The following is a 21,143-nucleotide window of genomic DNA, read 5'->3' as shown; positions in this document are numbered from 1 at the left end:
TAAAAGCTAAAGATGCAAAAAAGTGTTTCTTAATAGCATTTTAAATTGTTATGCTTTCTTCAAAACTTTTTTATAGTTACTGCAGTTATTATATCAAAAAAAATAGATAAGTGCAAGAAAACCCTGCCTAATTCCACCATCAAGAGATAACCACCATTATGCTAAATGATATATACAAGTCTAAGCTCTTTTTTCCCTTGTGATTTTATATGTGTAAAATGATATGCACACATAGATGCTTCTACATATATTAGCAGAAAACCACATGAAATTGATCGACAGTAATTGATCATTTTTACCCTCAAAGACATGGAACTGTCTTTTATATATTGTTCTGCAGCCTGCTTTTGTCTCAGTGATGTATTGCAAATATTGCTTTGTGTCTCACTATGTGTGTGGTGAGAGTATGTGTGTAGAGGTGTATATGCATATTTATACATAAGAGAAAGGAAGGGAAGGGGAGAAAGAGACGCAGAGGCAGAGAGAGGGAGAGAGAACAATCTACCTCTTTATTTTTGGTGGTGATTCATTTCTTTCCCACCTTTCTTTAATTTTTGGCTCCCTTTGTTATACAGGATGCTCCCAAAGCATTTCCATGGTATCCATTGTTCTTACAAGCTATTTATGGTTGCATTCCTACCTTCCCACCTACCTATCCACCCACATCCAGTCTTATCCTTTCTCTGCCAGGGAACAAACATGGCCAGCTACGTGCAGCCCACATCCTCCAGATCAGAGCAAGCAAGACCGAGGAGAGATGCCATGTGTGTAGAGTGGGTTTTTGGACCATTACGCTGCGGAGATGTCGCAAGATGACAGATGCGGATGGAGTGTTCAGTCTCCAACCACAGACTGGGCAAGGGGCTGCCCTCAAAACCTGTGTCTTGCGATTATTTGAAATTGGCTCCTATGGGTTTTGTACACCATACACATTTCTTGAGATTCAGCCATCAAAGCCACTCTGTGTGGACCAAATACCCACCAGGAGAGACCCTGGCATAGCTCTCTCCTCAGGGCAACAGTTGACACATGTCATTAGAGCTCATGATCACCATTCTTTTCACTAAACCAGACATGCCCCCTGTTTTCATCTTCAAAGACCACTTTTATTATTTCCTTCTTCATTGACCATGTGGATTGATGAAGGCTTTGGAGCCTTTTTCACCACCCCCCTCCCCAACATATGTCTTGAATTCAATTTTATTTTAATTGACCCTCCAATCTTTGTAATCACAAATTATTTAGCACCAATTCTAAAGTCTGTGGAAGAGTCAGTCTTCTTTGCCCATTCTCTCTGGCTAGTTCATTTGCTGGAATAGTTTTCTAGCATCATTAAGCAAGAATCTACCATGAATCTACATTGCCTCTGAATTGTGGCCAATTTATCTGCCTACCTTTATGGTTTTCTATTAACTGGTCCCACCCCACCAAATATGACTCAGTTACCACCGCACCTCAAGAAAAGTCCATGTTCTCGTCTGATCAATCCATGAACTCTCAGTGCTTCTATCCAAGCTGTTGCCTCTGGATGCCCTCCTCCCTCCAAACCTCCTACGTAAACATGTCCTGTCTCCAATGCATAGATCAGTTCCTGCTTCCTTCATGAAATCTTTGGTGATTACTACTCTGTTCAAAGGCATCTCTCCCTTCTCTGGACAGTTTATCTTACCTAACGTCACTAATATACCAAGCATAGGTTTGTCAAAATATAGTACTTCATAAGTGTTCATTTGATTTTATACTTCTGTCATCACCATTAGTTATGGGTTCTGAAGAGGAAAATCATATTTAAAAGAATGAAATAATGCCATTTGCAGCAACATGGATGGGGCTAGAGATGATCATACTAAGTGAAGTAAGTCAGAGAAAGACAAATATCATGTGATAGTGCTTCTATGCAGAATCTACAAAAAAATGATACAAATGAACTTATTTACCAAACAGAAACAGACTCACAGACTTAGAGAACAAACTTCTGGTTTCCAGGGGGGATGGGTGGAGGGGAGGGATAGTTAGGGGTGGCCATGTATACACTGCTATGTTTAAAACGGATAACCAACAAGATCCTACTGTATAGCACAGGAACTCTGCTCGATGTTTTGTGGCAGTCTGGTTGGGAAAATAGTTTGTGAGAGAATGAACACAAGTATATATATGGCTGAGTTCCTTTGCTGTCCACCCGAAACTATCACAGCATTGTTAATCAGCTATACTCCAGTGTGAAATAAAAAGTTAAACAAAAAGACTATGAAACAAATATTGAACTCTAATCAATTGTATGCTTGCAGAAGTGTTTAAGAGTGAAATGTACCTATGTCTACAATCTATTTTGAAATGTATCAAAAATAAGATGGGTTGGTAGAGGAACAGGTTTATGATAAAGCAATATGCATGTGTGCATGCTAAGTCACTTTAATCGTATTCGACTCTTTGTCACCCCATGGACTGTAGCCCGCCAGGCTCCTCTGTCCATGGGATTCTCTAGGCAAGAATACTGGAGTGGGTTGCCATGCCCTCCTCTAGGGGATCTTCCCGACCCAGGGTCTGAACCCAAGTCTCTTGCATTTCCTGCATTGTTAAGCAGGTTCTTTAACATTTGTGCCATCTGGGAAGCCCAAAGCAATACAGCAGATGCTAATTGTAGAATCTAGGTGATACAGACTTTTATGTGTTTGAATATATTCATATTAGAATGCTGGAAAATTTTTTAACATGCTATTTGCTTGATTACTGATTGGAGGAAAAGAAGTTATTGATTATCACTGTGCTTCATTTCCACATGCTTTCTGTCTTCCTCAAAGACATTAATTAAGAAGCAGTGTTATGCTCTCTGAAGTTGCAGGAAATCCCAGGATCTGGTGGACCTGCTTTGTTATTACTGGCAGATAATTGGATAAACACGAGGTCTGCTCTGCATTGGCAATATCGCCACGATTGAGTGTGTCAGGCAGACCCTGAAGATGACAAGCAGAGATTCTATTTTATTCTCCTGTGGACGCTGGAAGTTCACTAAGGCTCTAGGACACGTAGGAACACATCACCAGTTCTTGTAAACATCCTGAAACTCTTCAACTCTTCCGGTGATGGGAAACACAGCAAAATTACAAGACTGTACAGCACAGCACGTCTCTCTTTTTGCTCTTTTCACTTCTTAATTTCCACTTCATGTTTTTCTCTTTTTTTAAGGTCCTGCTCAGAAAGAACTCTTTGGTGACTGTATTTACCCCATGTGTTACTTCAGTTAGTTCAATTCTTGCTTCTTCTCCCCACTCTCCAGCCTGTACAGACCATCATAAGATCTGCTGCCCCTTTTAAAATGAACTCTTGAGCAGAGGTCCCTGTGCTATACAGTAGGTCTTTTTGGTTATCTATCTTACAAATAGCAGTGTCTATATGTCAATCCCAACCTCTCAATTTATCCCTCCCTATGGGAAAAGAATCTGGAAAAGAAAAGATACATGGATATATACAACCAGATCACTTTGCTGTGACCTGAAACTGATACGACATTGTTAACCAAATCTACTCCAATATAAAATGAAAATTTAAAAAGTGCATTCTGAGCACATCCAGCCAGGTAGGACAAGTATAGACAATAAGAGGTTTTGAGAGAGTCCTCACAGGCTGTCCCAGGTGGTTATGTCTTGTTAGAGGAATTGCTGGCTTCCTCAGAGATAGCTGGGTAATTAGAGAAAAGTCCAGGACTGGAATGGCAAAAACCCTCACCTGAATAAAAACCTGTAAGATTTGAGTGAATGAATGAACATGAATGAATGAACATCAGTTCTATTGATATTTTCCACCAAAGAACTGTTCAAGATCTCATCATATTAATTTGGGGAAGTCAGCTGAGTACTCTAAGAAACAGTTCATGGATGTGACTTCTGATGACAAAGACCTTCCAGAATCACACCCCAGCTGAAGCACAAGATTCATATGCCATGAGTGACTCTTTTCCTCCCTCTTTCTTTTTTCAAATTTGACATCTCTTTAAGGAGTATCTTTTGTATTTCCTAAACTCAGACAAATAAGTATCCGTAATGACCATACTTCCAGGGAGCATTTGCATATTTCATTTTTGAACTAAATCATTTCAGTTTCCAAATTTCCTACCACCTCTGTTATAAAGTCCTATCCATTCCCACTGATTCTGTGTGAGTTAGTGTGTTTTCTTGCTGGATATACAGAGTACCACATGCTTTGGGGTCACTGCAAAGACGTTTAAGCACGTGTCTACACTTTCTTATCAGCAGTTGGCCTCAAAGTGATAAAGGGCGATGTTTTGAACTCTGCTCCAAGGGAAGCTGCATATTAAAATCCTTTTTTCATCCTATAAATTTTTCTTTGATTCCCTTGCTCCCATCCACAACAGAAAAATATGCATGTGTATACACACACGTGCGCATTCACTGAAAACTAAACAAAAATGTTCAGAGTATGTAACTGAAGCTTAAGGGGATAAATTATTGATTAATTTCATGGTGACCATTTTCTGTCAGGCAATAGTATTATTCAAATTATTTAAAAAATCATTTGAAAGCATCCTATCAGAATAAGCACCAGCCCTGACAGAGGGTCATGGTGTGTCTGGGTTGGTCCCTTTAGTTGCTGGGTCACAGGGAGGTCAGTGTAGGCAATGGATTAGGGGTGGTGGTAAGATTTGGGAGGGTGTTTATTATTATGGCTATTCACTAATTGCTAAAGAAATACTTAGCAACTGATATACATAGGCCATCAGTCATCTCTTAGGAAAAAAAAAAAAGTTGGAAAAGAAATTGTGAATTGAGAATCTTTGACTAGTAGATTTATTCTAAGCTCCCTCAGGGCTTTCCTTGTGGCTCAGCTGGTAAAGAATCCGCCTGCAATTCGGGAGACCTGGGTTGGATCGCTGGGTTGGGAAGATCCCCTGGAGAAGGGAAAGGCTACCCACTCCAGTATTCTGGCCTGGAGAATCCCATGGACTGTACAGTCCATGGGTCCCAAAGAGTCGGACATGACTGAGCGCCTGTCACTTTCGCTTTCAAGCTTCCTCATCCTTCCGCCAGCCATACATGTACCTGCCACGGCACTCTAAGTTGTGTGTGTGCTCAGCTGTGTCTGACTCTTTGCAACCCTATGGACTCCCCCAAGGGATCCTCCCAACCCTGGGACTGAACCCATATCCTGTGTCTCCTGCGTTGATAGGTGGAATCTCTACCACTGAGTCCCGTGGGAAGCCCACACTCTAAGTTACTTGCACCTAGAGTCTGTATTTTCCATCATTTCCATCCCAGTGCCTGGACCAGTAAAGGGAATATGGTGAAAGTGTTATTTGCTCAGTTGTGTCTGACCCCTTGTGACCCCATGGACTGTAGCCCACCAGGCTCCTCTGTCCATGGGATTCTCCAGGCAAAAATACTGGAGAGGGTTGCCATTCCCTTCTCCCGAGGATCTTCCTCACACAGGGATTGAACCCAGGTCTCATGCATTACAGGCAGATTCTTTACCATCTGAGCCACCAGCGAATATGGTAGGTATTCAATAAATATTTATTGAATGGATAAGTGCTACTCAGCCTTTTATGGACTTTCAATTACAAGCATTACAAAGTCAGGGTCTCCAAATTTCCTAATTTATGCAGGATTTCCTAAGACATTGTAGCTTCTCACCGAAGAGAATGGAGTAGATGCTAGAGACCTGCTTTGATGACTCAGTTCCTAGAAGAGGCTGTCAGTTTGGCTATCCACTTTGCTGTGGATAGGAGAGGGGTTACCTTGATTTCAGATCTAAAAGATGTCCCCTCATCAGCCTGCATGGTCATCATCCAAATGGCTAATCTTAGGTGTGATTGAACTAGACTGTCTCCTCAAAACTGGTAAAAAGCAAATATCTGACAGCACTGACCTGCAGTGGTATTTATTATCTTATACATATAGATGTATAAAACACATACACATGTATACAAGATGAAATTCATTTGCATATACATACACACATGTATAGGAAAGCTACATTTAAGATGGAAAATTAGAATCAAGTTTTCATATTGAAATCAATCTTAGAGATCACCTAGCTCAAAATCCACCCCCACGCCCCGCCCCACATCTGTCTGATAGTTATGGACACAAGTCAAGGGATGGAGAGAGATCTGTCAAAGCCACAAGCTACTTAACAAAACAAGTAAGACCTAGGACTCTTGACTCCCAGTTCAGAGCCCTTTTCGCTACCCCATGATCATTTGACCCTTTATAAATGATCATGGTAATTTTCTATTCCATTGCATGCTAACCCTGCACGCTAGGGTTAGGGATAGGGGTTAGGGGGTAGGCCCCGGGCTCTTCTCAGGATGATATAATTCTCCAGAGAAAGGGAAAGGCCAGGGTTAATGATAAAGCATCTTGGTGATGTTCATGCCACTGTCATTTTCTTGATCACACGTCTCAGTGCTCTTGAAGACACACATGGATTTAATTTGTCACTTTAAGGAGGAAACTTAGGATCAAAACAAAGACGTTTCCTCTGTCTATATTAATTCACTTTGCTCAGCACACCCCAGAGGGCACTGAATTCTCTACAAGAGTAGATTACTCTGTTTTAAATCACTTCCCTGATTGGGTTCTTGCCATTTCTTTTATGGTTGGTCCACTCTATGATCTCAGACATTAAATCTTTCTCTAGTCCAGACTAATATTTCTTACCTAGGATTTTGTTGAGCCCTGATTAAATAAATATACTGCAGAGAGAGGTAGGGTCTGGAATACACAGAACTAATGAAGTGGAGAGAGTTTGTTTGATAGGACAGAAGCCTACATTTTGGAAACTTCCTGACCATAAGGGACTCTGGATAGCATTAGTTATTGAAAAATATGATCTATATATTTTAAATGAACTTTTTAAAAGTTTTTTTTTGATCTTGACCATTGTTAAAGTCTTTATTGAATTTGCTACAATATTGCAAATCTGTTTTATGTTTTTTTTTTTTTTGACCACGAGGCCTGTGGGATCTTACCTCCCCGACAGAGATGGAACCCCTGGTACCCCCTGCACTGGAAGGCGAATTCTTAGCCACTGGACTGCCAGCAAAGTCCCTCTACTTCATATTAAAAACAAAACAAAAAACAGGGCAAAACTGCTAATTTGGGGATGGGGGGATAAGGAGCAAGGGGAATGCTGACTGGTAACAAGTATCACTGATCCAGAATGACTGGACCAGGAGGATAACCCTGGAATCCGTAGATTGCTGTAAAGTCCAGTAGTGTGTGTGGTGGATTTATTTTCCCCCAGTGAGGAAGGAATTTTAAGTGTGTGTTGGCAACTTAGAATCTGCTTTATAAAAATTTATTTTCTAACACAGTTGTTAGGACACATCTATTTCATAACACGAGAGAAACTGTCAGTATAATGTGGAATGATTTTCTCACTTGGGGATCATCGAGACCTTTCTCCTGGGCATTCACCTTGAGTTATTTTTAACTAGAATCACAGAATTTAGGACTTAGGACCTCAGAGATCACCTGGTCTGTCTCCTCCTTAGAACTAAACCCCATCTGCAAAGGAAGACTGGAAAATCAAGAGCTGTTCATTCAGTTATTGGGTTGGCCAAAAGGTTCCACCAATCTTTTGGCCAACCCAATGCTCATGAGATGTTTCTTGGAAAGGATGCTGACCCTTTGGTTTGACCATGTTGTTAGGGTTCTTGTAAGCTGTTTCCTTACAGCACGTCTCAAATTACCACTCAGAACTAGTTGCTACAAAGAAATATTAGTCAGATGTATTAGGAAAGGTTTTAACAAAATATCTACAGTGTCATTTGTCAATACTTCTGGAGAAAATGGAAAACCTACTTTTTCTGCAACAGGAAGAATCCCATTGCTAGAGTAATAATGTGAACACACACACACATTATTATTTACACAAATGGAGCACTTACGTAGATATCCAATACTTTGCATGGATTAAGTCATTTCCTCCTCAAAGGAACTCTTTGTAATAAGCACTAATACTTTTTATTTTTAACGGAAGGTTTTATTATTTATTTATTGGCTGAACCATGGGGCATGTGGGATCCTAGTTCTCTCACCAAGGGTCAAACCTGTGCCCCCTGCATTGGAAACTCAGAGTCCCAACCAATGGACTGCCAGGGAAGTCCCAATAGGCATTATTATAACTTTTATTTTCTAGATGAGTATATTTAGGCTTAGAGAAATGAAGAAATTTTCTCACAGCCTAGCAACCAAAATTCAAACTTAAGCAATCTGACCCCAGAGCCCAGGTTCTTGGACCTGATTGCTATCTATAGGATGAATGTTCAAATCCTGTAGGCTCAGCTCCCTCATTTCTTTCATTTCTAGGTTCATGGTCATTTTTCACATTTTAGAAAGAGAGCATCTCAACTCAGGACCACAGAGGACACTGAAGTCCCTGCAGTCTTTGCTCTCAATGCCAGCTCAACCCAGGCCCACCCTGGCCAGCCCTCATGGCAACTCAGCCTCTGGACCTTCTCACATCCTGAGTTCAGAGCCAGTGCCTTCTCTGGGGATGCCATCTACCAAATATTTTTTTTTTTTTTTTTTTTGGTCATGAATTTGTATGCCCACCGACTGTGGCTAAAATTTCACTTCCTGAAGAAATGTATTTAAGCTTTCTATTGGGTTTTCTGCCTCCAGTTCACACTGTCATGGGCATCCCTTCTTGTCTGTCTATTGAGTTTTCTTGGTGATGTGTATACCCTCTCTGAGTAATGTGATCTTGGAGGTAATGTATCCTGCTCTCCAGCTGCCCAAATTTAATTCAAAAGTCCTTCCTATTTACAGTGGAAGTGTTTTATTTCAATTCCTCCCATAAAATGAACAAAGTTAACAAGATGTGTCAAATAAACAATCTTCTAGAAATGTTTCTGTCGCATGACAAAGTACTTCCTGTCCAAACACATTCAAAGAATGTAAGCACAGTGTAAAAGTTCATATTAAAATATGTTTGTCGGGGGGTAGTTGATAGGAATAGGACAAAGCAGAAGAAAGAAACGGACCAATTGTGCTGATGTGTATTAGCTGAGAAAGAAGTTCTTAAGTAGGTTACTTTGTTATGACTCTGTATGTGTGGCACCGGTTTATGAAGGAATAAAGTAAAGTGATGACAGAATGAACATTTCCTGCATACAAAAAGCATCTTAAGTACTTGTTTCAGAACTGGTTGGTAAGAAAGGCCAATGTTTTTTGTTTTTTTAATTGAAGTATAGTTGATTTACAATGTTTTGTTCGTTTCAGGTATACAGTAAATTGATTGAATCTATCTATCTATACATATATATACATATTCTTCTTCAGATTCTTTCCCTTAGAGGTAATTACAAAATATGACTGTATTTCTCTGTGCTATATAGTAGGTCATGTTATTTATCTATTTTATATACAGTAGTGTGTATATGTTAATCTCAAACTCCTAATTTATCCCTCTTCCACTTTCCCCATCGGTAATCATAAGTTCTTTTTCTACGCCTGAGGCCAGGTTGTTTTTTCTTTTAAATAGTTTACTAAATACATATCAATCATTGGCCAACGGATGAAGATCAATCCTTATTTGGAAGGTGGATTATGCTCAAAAAGACAATCAGATGTCTTTATCTTCTTGTTAACAAGTCATACACGGAGAAAATCCACAGGGGGTGGATAACAAAGCAGAGACATTTTACAGTGATTTGTTGTATATGGTTCATTCTTTTGCCTTTTTTATGCTCAGGTCCACTTAGGATGTGGTACTTGAGTTCAGGTCCTCTTATCATAAGGCACAAATAGAACAGTTTTAGCCTTGTAGAATCTTTTAAAAATGCCTTCACTAAGACACGTGAGTATTAAGCTATCTCTATTTTCTTTTTTAATTAAGCACATGGGAAACTTCAGTTATGAGCCACTTCAGTCTTTCTCATTAAAGACTGTTATTCTCTGGTCTTCTTACTGGGTCTCATCGTGGGAGAGTTTTTACTGGGGCATTGGGGGAAGGCTGTGGCTAAGCTGCTAATGATACCATATGTGTCCAAATCTACATTCTTATTACTCCTGTGGGTGTGCAATATTATATCTGCATCTTCTATGCAGAATACATAAAGACAACTCTGAATTAATCAATTGTTTGTTATGCACAGAGGCAGTTATTGGGTATTTCTAGGAGAAATCTTTATGTAAAAAGGGATACCTACTATATACTATAAATGGAGTGGGAATGGGCTTTTAATATTAAAACTCCTTGGGAGAATTAGCAAGCAGTAGGAAACTTCATGACGACTTAATGCACTGTGCTAGTATGTTATCTTGCTGATGCCAGTTTTATTTTTTTGTGATACTACAATTTTGTGATACTACAATTTTACGATACTACAATCAGGCAGCTGTGTAGTGCAGTGGGCCCTGAAACATGAACTTATCCAACAAAAAGTTGAAGAATGAGTCCTGTGAGTCCTGACTCTTTGCCCAAAGGATGTGTGGATTTTGTTTTAATAAAGGGACGTCCATCTGTTATAATCCCATATACAAAGCAGACATTCGGTAAACCACCAGCAAAAACTAAGAGTTGTTTCAGATGCACTCAGCCAACTCTGGAATGAACATTTTCTTATTCAGTGCCCTAGAAAATACAGGGAAGGAACCCAGGTAATTACTGTAATGGATAACAATGAGGTTTAGAATGATCCAAGGGAAAAATGCTTACCAAAGCAACCTTTCCTTTGATGTGATTACAGGTTCACCTTTTCGGTCATGTAAGTAGATAGCTCAACAGACAATGTGGATAGATTGGAGATGCAGCTTGGGGATGTTTATTTGAACCTGCTATTGTATGGGATGTCTTTATCCTTGATGAGGTTTCCAAACCGTCAACTCCAACTTTTCTTATCAGCGTACCCATCAGAAATGAAAACAAAGCACCGTGTAACTGCTCTTTCTGTTTCTGAACTGTCAATGTTGAACTGACCTATCTCACATCCTGACAAGAAGGACGGATTAGCCACCAGGTAGCTCAGCCACGAAGCTTCTCTTTCAGGCCCCTGTGGCATTTCTCTGGGTTCATCATCACTGCCCATCTGGGCACTAATCCTGTCTGAAGCGAATTCACTTAAACTTCTGAAGGCAAAGCCTTTAGTTTTCTATCTGCTGGAATAGAAAGTGTGGGGAACAGGTTCCCCTTACTTCTCCGATTCAAACACAACACCCCACCACGTTCACCCTACTGTTCCTGCCGATGAGGAATGCACATGTCATTGACATGTACCTATCAGTGATCCTCCAAGCACAGAAGCAGCTAAGTTCAGTAAGTGGAAAGGACCGCAGTTAGAAAGCTACCTGATTCTGAGGTTAAAGCTTAGAAAACATGGATCCACAAGTTCCCATCTCTCAACAGGCATTCTACATAATTATCTTCCTGGAAAAGAACAGTTCCAGCACAAAGGCACTGGATGCTTAGTTTATGCTTGCAATTTGGAACCTCGCACTCACTGCTATTGGCATCAATTGCCTAACCTCCCAGTCTTGGGGCATTTATTTCCTTGTTGGGAGCATTTAGGTGTGGCCATCTGTGCTAGCATAACACTACGGTCCTGTGCCTCAGTCACAACTGACCAAGCAACAATCATACCCCAGTATTAAAGCGATCGTTCAGAGCTGGCAGCTCTGTCTCTAGGAGAAATGCAGCTCTCAGGGACAATAAAGGAAATAAAGGAAATCCAGATGCTTTGTTGAGAGCTAAGTAAAAATTAAAGAATTGTAGGTCATCCAAGAGCCAAGCAATGTCACTGTGAAACTGCCAAGAGAAGTTGGGGAATTGAGGACTTGCTTCAGGGTTGTGTCTGGCATAAAGGAAAAAAAAAATATCAAATGAAGGAAATTCCCCAATTGGAACATGACCCAGATCTTTCACAAAGTGACTGCTCCATAAAGCTGTTGCCAAATGCTATTTTAATCAAACCCAGCCTTCATTGGATCTCCATCCCGAGAGCGCAGCTAGTTTCACCAAGAGCACTTCAGCAGAGTACCAACCAGAAGCACAGAGTAATGTTGGCACCATCTAACTAGACTGCTGTTCATTGATTCCTGCAGACACAGTCAAATGCACTTCATCTTTGCTGACATGGGACCCACTCTGTGTCTTAAAGGGTAGACTGTATCCCAGTGTTAGGCTCTTAGAAACACACTCCTTTCCCACTGATGTATAAATACATCTCATTCACATCTACAATTTCACAGGCTTCAATTTTTCCATCAAAAGCTTAGTCATTGTAACCATCAAGAGTCTCTGATCATGTTTGACAGACATCTTAATATGCATATGACAGAGGCAAAGAATGCTAGACAAACCCATTCTTAAGTAGAAAAGGGAATAGGGGAATGAAGAGATTGAACAGAAAGAAAAGGCTTACATAGCGTTTTAAACTCATGAGGGGATTTAACAGAGCTCTTCACCTCCAATGCTGAACATATTCTAAAGCCCACTGTTCTGCTCATTTTTTTTCCACTACTGGAAAATGGAAACAGAATACTCATTAAATTGCACATGTAAGACAGAAGACCACACATGGTCCAGGTTCATAGGAGGGTTTCATTCAGTAACAAGTAACTGCCCGAACCTCGGCTTGATTGGCTTTAAGGAAAGAGCTAGGCTTTGGAACTTCACAGGTACACATGCATCTGGGATGGTTAATTTCATGTATCAACCTGAGCAGGCCATCAGGTACTCAAATATTTGGTAAAACATTAGTCTGTGAGGGTGTTTTCAGATGAGACCAAAGTTGCAATGCTATGCTAAGTCACTTCAGTCGTGTCCGACTCTGTGCGACCCCATAGACGGCAGCCCACCAGGCTCCCCTGTCCCTGGGATTCTCCAGGCAAGAACATTGGAGTGGGTTGCCAAAAGTTGCAATAAGCGGGCTGAAAAAAGCAAATTGCCCTCCACACTGTGTGTGGACCACACCTAATCATTTGAATGCCTGACCTTCCCAGGTAAGACAGACTCCTGCCTGACAGCTTCTGAACTGGGACATTGGTGCTACAGACTCTGGATTTGCCAGCTTCTATAATATGAGCCAATTTCTTATAATGAATATCTTTATATATGTATGTGTATACCCTGTATCTTATGTATGTATCATATTGGTTCTGTTTCTCTGGAGAACGCTGGTGAATACAATATTTCAGATTTTAAAACTGGGATCTGGACTGGTCAGAATCGTCTTACTCAGCTAACAATATAAGTGCAAATAAATAATATTCACATATTTGATCATTTTTTCTCACATTTGGAGCTAACCATTGTCTGTCTTCAATCAGGAACTCTAAATTTCAGTCAACGAAGGTTGAAGCTTGACATTTATAGAATTTTCCCTAAGCTCAAGTCCAACTGGTGTTTGTTAGATGGCGCTAGTGGTAAAGAACCTGCCTGCCGATACAGGAGACATAAGAGACACAGGTTCGATCTCTGGGTTGGGAAGATCCCCTGGAGGGAGGCATGGAACCCTCTCTAGTACTCTTGCCTGGAGAATCCCCTGGACAGGATTCTAGGACAGGAGCCTGGCGGGCTGCAGTCCATGGGATTGCAAAGAGTTGGATACCACAGGGCAATGGCACCCCACTCCAGTACTCTTGCCTGGAAAATCCCATGGAAGGAGGAGCCTGGTGGGCTGTAGTCCATGGGGTCGCTAGGAGTCAGACACGACTGAGCGACTTCATTTTCACTTTTCACTTTCATGCACTGGAGAAGGAAATGGCAACCCACTCCAGTGTTCTTGCCTGAAGAATCCCAGGGACGGGGGAGCCTGGTGGGCTGCCGTCTGTGGGGTCGCACAGAGTCGGACACGACTGAAGCGACTTAGCAGCAGCAGCAGAAGCAACTGAGCAGGCAGGCAGGGAAGGTTATTACTATGTACTATAATAGTTCTATAATACTTCAATCAGTATTCTCTTATTTGTATTTTTTATTTCTAATATTTCAAAAGTATCTAATGATCATCTAAACTATAACCAGTAGCCTCACAGTTATGCCGTCAAGGGCTTTTTAGAAGATATATGAGATTATTGTCTTAACTATAGTCCTAATCAATGTTAAGAAACATGTCAAGAAATAGTCACAACTTAAAGGTATATTTCAGATATATCTGGTGGTGGTCAAGGGTAGCCAGAAACACATTTCCTTAAACCTCTTGCTAATGAGTTTGTGTTGTCACCGTATATTTGAAAAGAATGGAACAGACATTTCATCAGCAAACACAGATAAATGACCAATTAACAAATGAAAATCTGCTCAATATCATTAGACATTATGGAAGTGCAAGTTACAATAAAAAAAATCTACATATTCGTTAGAATGACTTAATTAAAAATGACCAATAATAAGTGCTCGCAAAGATGTGGAACAACCAGCACAGTTACATCCTAGTGGTAAAAATTTTAACGATTACAATTCTTTCAGAAAGGTTCTTATATCATTAAATACCTAATTATGGTATGGACCACTAATCCCATTTCTAGGTATTTACCCAAAAGAAATGAACATACATGTCCACACAAGGTCTGTACACAAGGGTTCATAGCAGCTTTGTTCATAGGAGCCCCCAGATGGAAGCAACGCTATGCCTATCACCTGGTGAAAGGATAAGCATTGCGGTAGATCCATAAAGTGGAACGCTATTTAACAAAAATAAAAAGTTAGTTACTGATAGGTGCAGCAGAATGAAGGAATGTCAAACACATTATGACAATTGAAAGAAAGCAGAAAAGTGGTGCTTAGGGGTAGGGGAAAAGAAATGACTGCAGAAGAGCACAAGCAAACTCTGGGGATGAATGGCAACATTGTCTATCTTGATTGTGATGGTATATTTACTAGAGAGCAAGGCCCTTTCACTACTGAGATGGTGGGGGGAAAGTGAAAGTGTTAGTCGCTTAGTCTTCTCTGAATCTTTGCAACCCTATGGACTGCAGCCTGCCAGGCTCCTCTGTCCATGGGATTCTCCAGGCAAGAATACTATAGGGAGTAGTCATTCCCTTCCCCAGGGGATCTTCCCAACCCAGGGACTGAACCCAGGTCTTCTGCATTGTAGGCAGATTCTTTACCATCTGAGCCACCAGGCAAGCCCATGATTTGGTTCCCTTTAATTATAGACCTTTGTATTGTATCTGACATATACAGATCACTCAGTACTTGAACTGAGCAAGTAAAGGAATTATGGGGCTATGAGGTAGCGCTTGTTTCAATGTACTGATCATTTTAACTAATGCATTAACCATTTCGACTTATTCTGAAAATATGACTGTTTGTAGAGGCTTGCTTTCAAGCATAGCTAGTCATATTGACACAGAAAAATAAATACAACTTAGATGCCTCCTTCATACTATAATCTTCCTAAATAAAAAGTGACACATAGTCCTGAAAAGATGACAAATTATTGAACTACATTATTTTTTGCTGGATATCATCCTAGAAGGCAACCTAGTTCTAAAGAATAGGTACACCTCGAATCTCCTGTTTTTGAAGGATCTAAGAAAAATCAATATACCCTTTAGCACATCTCAATGGGCAAGCGGAGAAGGGATTGCTATTTATAGAGCACCTATTCCGTGCCATGAAATATTCAAAATATATTCTTTTAATGCTGGTCCCAGGAGATAACCAAAAATAGGCACTTTTTGGGTACTTTTGGTACAATTCATAGAAGTTAAGCAGTTGAGTGACTTCCCCTAGATCACAAAGCTAGTAAGGGATACCACCAAATTAAAACTCACCTCTGTGTGGTTCTATTTAATCCTCCCATGGTTTCATACCCAGGCAGACAGTCACTTGAAGAAGTTAAAACATAACCTCAGGAATAACACAAAGGCTTGGAAGTTCTGAAATGGGCATTCTATTTTGGGCCATGCCAGACCAATTTGAGACAAACCCAGCCACCTCCTCAGTGCCCTATCTGTAAGGTAACAGTTAAAACGCATGTCCCTTGGTCATACTGCATGTCCCGTGGCCTCTGAGGATTACAAAATGCTTTAGAGTCTGGTAAAATTCTTGGGAGAAAAACAAGCCTACGTTGATCCAGATCGGAATTTCACCAAACCTAAAGACAATGGGCCCTATAAGAAAAGAACTGCTAAGCCCCAAAGTCTAACACATTTGCCTACATCATTTCTCTCCCAACCATATCTAGTTACGATCACGGTAAATATACGCACGGGTGGAAATGAGAGTGGTAACAATGTTTAAAGTGACCTATTTGTCTTCTCTTTGACACTTTCCACCCGTTTTCTTTTTGCTCTGGGGGATTTTGTTTTCTGGGAACTGGTTTCATAGAATCAATGGTCCTGGCATTATCATAGCATCTTTTCCTATGATGGACAGACACAGAAGATGTGTTCCATAAGCTCTTACCTAGGATGCAAAGGCCGTCTGTGCAGTTCTCGGATTCCTGGCTTAGACCTTCGCAGAATTTGCCCCCGTTTCTCGGGGCGGGGGCTGTGCATTCTCGGATCCGCAAATGCTCGCACTCCGGGCTGCAGACCGACCACTCACTCCACACTTCCCAGCTCCCGTCCACTTCAAAGGGAAACAGAAGGAGCCATCGTTAGACTGCATCTGACAGCTGTCAGGAGACTCACCCCAAGGCCACTGTGGTTCTTAGAGCTGGATTTTAAAGAAATCACCACCACCACAGAAAGAAAATAATTTATCTGTTTATCTTCTCTCCATGGTTTCTTTCCTAAAGAGACAGGCGAACAACAGCAGTGGTGTAATTCTCTTGCTATTGCAGGATGAGACCAATTACTGAATTTGGGCAAACATGTGAATTGCCCGTGCCCTCAGGTTCGCTAATCATGTAATTATCCATTCTTTCCCCGTCTTTTATGCCCAAGTGCACTTAGATGGACAGATACACTCTGTGCAAGAACCACTGGTAATCACTACTTCCTTGTGGGTTGACAGTTTATAACAGAAAGTAGAATAAATGCTCTTTAAGTCCTAAAAGCCCCTCAATAATAAAAAGTTACACCCATATATATTGATAGTATTAAACTAAAACAGGTCAGCCAAGCCCCAAGATACCAGGACTTACATGAATAGAATCTCTTGGGTCATAGATTGCTGCTGTACGTAGAAACGAACAAACTGAACTTAATTCCACTAAAAAACAACCCTAGAGATTATGGCAGCTGTCGGAAGCAATTGTTTCACTACTTCCTAGGAATAGGGCAACCGTGCTTATGTGGGTTATTGAAGATATTGCCATTTTTAATCTAGAGAGACTAGTCAAGAGCATGTGCATGCTCAGCCGCTCAGTCGTGTCTGACTCTTTGTGACCCCACGGACTGTAGTCCGCCAGGCTCCTCTGTCCACGAGATTTCCCAGGCAAGAATACTAGAGTGGGTTGCCCTTTCCTTCTCCAGGGGATCTTCCTGATCCAGGACTTGAACCTGTGTCTTCTGCACTGGCAGGCAGATTGTTTACCACTGAACCACCTGGGAAGCCCAGTATAGGGTAAAATAAAAATACTAAATTTGAAGCGAAATATCTGAGTCCTTGTCTTGGTTCTGTCAACATTTTGGCTGAGCCACCCTAAGCAAGCACTTAGCCTGACTTTACTATTTCTGTCAATCGGGGAATCATAAAACTCACAACACAAAACTAAAGGACATTGTTTGTGTAAATGTGTCTTGCACAGTACCTGCACATAGTAAGCACTCAATAAATGTGTACTGAATACAAATTCAAAATGAAACTCCAAGCACAGGCAACTGGCAAAAGCCTCGCCTTAGCTTTGAGTGGTACTAGATTTGCAATTTTAAAGACACAAGTCTCTGGTCCAGTGTCCTTGGACTTAATGTTGGATCATGCGTGTGAGACCCAGGATCCATTTATTTCTCAGTGGGAGAATATGCTTCCCACTCAAAAAATCATCTTCTGGCTCATCTACTTCTCATCGTATACATTGGGTTACAGCCAGTAAGATGAGCAAAAGAACTTGTAAAAGCCATATTTGGTAAATGAAGCCTCTATTCAGAAAGGAAGGCGATCATAGCCCAAATGTAAAATAGAAATGGCTGTGATGCAATCTCTGCCAATTGCATTGTCTTAAATGCAAAGGTAAACCTGATGAGGTTAGTTGAATGATGACTGATGATAAAAGGTCAAGTATTTGGTACCTGTTTTGTGCTCAAAGGCAATTCACTACACCCTATTATACAGATGAACACTACACGATGGGAGAACCCAAGGAGAGAAGGGCATGGCTTGGCCCAATCAAACACTGGTAGTATAAAAATACATAAAAACATTTGGCTTACTGGTGTTGAGTGTCTAGGGTAATCTGAGTATGAAGAGAAAAACTATGCCCCCACATAGAGGTATTTCATCCATGTTCTTGCTATTACAATTACTTCCGTGTCAGTACTCTGGACAAAGGCTCTGTTCTAAGAACTTGGAAGATGTTGACTTTGGGAAGGTAGGTTCTACTGAGCGCTTCACACCAGCTCGATCGTGGTGGTGGATGAGAAGGGAAAGGAAATCTACGCATATCTCACCAGGACAGAGAGCAGTGCAGGTTATTTTCTGCACTGACATTCCCTCACAAAAGGCTCCACCATTGAGAGGAGCTGGGTTGGTGCAGGTCCGGGAACGTTTCTGCCATCCTCTCCCACAGGGAACATTGCAGGCTGACCACTCTGTCCAGGAAGACCAGCCACCATTCACTGAGAGAGAAAAATGGGGAGGGGAGAAGAAAAAAAAAAAAGAAAGGAAAGAGGTTTTTACTGATTGCCTACTATGTGCAAGCCACTTGCCAGGTGTTGTGAGTTGGGCATCCAGGGACCAAGAGACCAGTGGGGACCCTCACCGGCTGCCCCACTGTGTGGCAACCGTGGGGCTGATCTAGTCTCCACCTCCCAGTCTACTCTTCTGTAGACCATAGGAGGGACACAGAGAATTTACTTTGCAAGGCAATGATGAACCAGAGGAAGAAGTCATCAACATATTTCTACGGCACTTGCTATTCCAGAGGAGAAGAAGAAAATACCAGCATCTGAATTTCTATTAACTTTCAGTGCTTCAAACGTCAATCCCAGGGCTCTTCTACTGTGGAAGGCAGTGCTTACTTCAATAGCTGGGAATTTCACTTATCCATTACCTGAGCTATTCAGCAAATAGTCATGTTTGTTTTTGGTGGATTTCATATGCCAGAAGAGGAACTGCGAATAGCCAAGTGTGGGGAGTATGGGGTAGATGTTGGGTTTGGAAGAGTGGGAAGCAGAAGTTGTTCACCTCGATTCTTTTCAAATGTAAACACAATGGAGGCAAAGAAAAGTCTTTTAAAGTTCTTTTGAAAATAGATTGAAAATGTCACTCACTATCCCCCGGAAGTCTAATCTTGGATGAAAGAGCAAATACATTCACGGCTATAGGCGTCACCTACCAATGGGCTGAGGCAGGAGATGGCGCTGTAATGGAAACCCGCTGGAGTCCCTTCAGTGCTAGACACAGAAAGTTCTAAGGAAATGCACCTCCCTCTACCCCTCTGCATCCTATCCTCTCTATCCACTCCAGGCCTTTGGGCTGGTCTTACCATAAACCACCACTGTAGCCGACAGACTCCTCCTCTTGGCTACGATGTTGGCCGCCATGCAAGTGTAATTCCCGGAGTCAGAGAGCCGCGCCTGCCGGATGATGAGGTTGTGGTCCGCCCTGGTGTCAATGTGCTCATCTTGTTCAGAGTCTATGGGCTCCTCGTTTTTCAGCCATTCCACCTATTGGAAGTCAGGAATGTTTACAAGTCATTAAACACACACACACACACACACAAGTTTTCTGGAATCGGAAAATGAGTGGTTAGAGCATATGGAAGAGAGATGTACATAACACAGAATGGCAACACGAATGCTATCTTTTTAATCTTTATTCCATACACCATCCTTTTCATTCATTTGGTATATTCAGGACATGAATACTCCAGTTAATAAACTGGAGGTGGGAAAAGAATATAAGCATCCTATTGACTTTGACCTATTTTCTAAAAATGCAATAGAAGAGAGAAAAGACTGTAATTAGGTCATTTCATTATATTTCATCGTGTTACAACTCTGATGATGATGATGATGATGATACTCCAATAACTGGCCCAAAATGGAGATCAGAAAAAGCAACACATATAGGTAGAGCTTGGACTCTGTGCAGAGAGGGTATTATGTTGTCAGACAAGGTTTGAAGCTCATATTGTTTGCATTTAAGCAACAACAACATAGATTTGGGTAATCAGAAACACAGAAATGAGACTCAGATCTCAGTGTTCCCTGGTTTCAGGGATATGTTTATTTGGTGATCATTTATGTTACTCCTTTAGTGATTCAACAGATGTTTAGGTCAGATCAGATACCCGACACATTTAAGCCCCAGCCTCCCTTCCAAAGGATCTCACTTTTCACATCCTCTGAGTTTAGACTAGTCCCATCTCTGGTTTGTTTCCTCTGACTTGCTCCTAGAGTATCTATTTCTCTCTTTCCAGTTCCACTTTAAACGTATCCTTGGCCGAAAGTACTTTTTCCCTGGACACCTGAGGAAGCCACAGAGGGGACCTTCTGCTCCCTGGATCTTCATCCTCCCGGAAGCTGGGGCATACCTCCCCTAATTCATCAAGCAGACCAGGCTTCCCTGATCCAGCTGCCTGCCTTCCCCATGCTGTCTTCTGCTTCTACATCTAAACACCATCTCCACTCTCTTGTGCCATCTTGGTAGCACCGTACACAGCTCCTGCTTGACAAGAACCATTTAGCTCTAGTTATCATTATGTGTTATACACAGGAATTTAACAGACACATCAAGACTTTAATTTAACCAAGAAAGCAGTCACTACACCAAAAAGACCTCACATGTAAGTACATGCATCCGGGTTCTTTTCACGTACCCTGCCCACCACTAACATAGATAATTGAAAGTTGGCTTTAGAAGATGTCTCATTTCATCTTTAAATGTAAATAATTATAATTTATTGCCAATAATCAAGTGACACCTGTTAGCAATTTGGTTTAATAAATATTTTTGGCTCCCATTAAAAGGGATTTATTTACCAGAAGAAAACCTATACTGATACTTTAATATTTATCCCAAGAACCAGCCCAAGAATGAGAGTATAGAATACCAAAAGTCATCAGTCA

At 41.2% G+C, this 21,143-nt stretch overlaps 1 protein-coding gene across 3 annotated transcripts in view; it reads right to left on the bottom strand.

Annotated features, from left to right (window-relative positions):
* UNC5D (unc-5 netrin receptor D) overlaps positions 1 to 21,143 on the bottom strand; it is a 644,487-nt gene that overhangs the window by 105,448 nt on the left and 517,896 nt on the right. For all 3 annotated transcript variants that reach the window (XM_070781382.1, XM_070781384.1, XM_070781383.1), the window contains exons 5-7: positions 19,559 to 19,739; positions 18,522 to 18,689; positions 16,375 to 16,539 (exon numbers count right to left, since the gene is read on the bottom strand). In XM_070781382.1, coding sequence (XP_070637483.1) covers positions 16,375 to 16,539; positions 18,522 to 18,689; positions 19,559 to 19,739 — 514 coding nt within the window. The remainder of the gene's footprint in view (positions 1 to 16,374; positions 16,540 to 18,521; positions 18,690 to 19,558; positions 19,740 to 21,143) is intronic.

The sequence above is a fragment of the Bos indicus genome, chromosome 27 (genome assembly GCF_029378745.1).
Source record: "Bos indicus isolate NIAB-ARS_2022 breed Sahiwal x Tharparkar chromosome 27, NIAB-ARS_B.indTharparkar_mat_pri_1.0, whole genome shotgun sequence".
Taxonomy (NCBI): domain Eukaryota; kingdom Metazoa; phylum Chordata; class Mammalia; order Artiodactyla; family Bovidae; genus Bos; species Bos indicus.
This window is presented reverse-complemented; position numbering and strand designations above follow the sequence as displayed.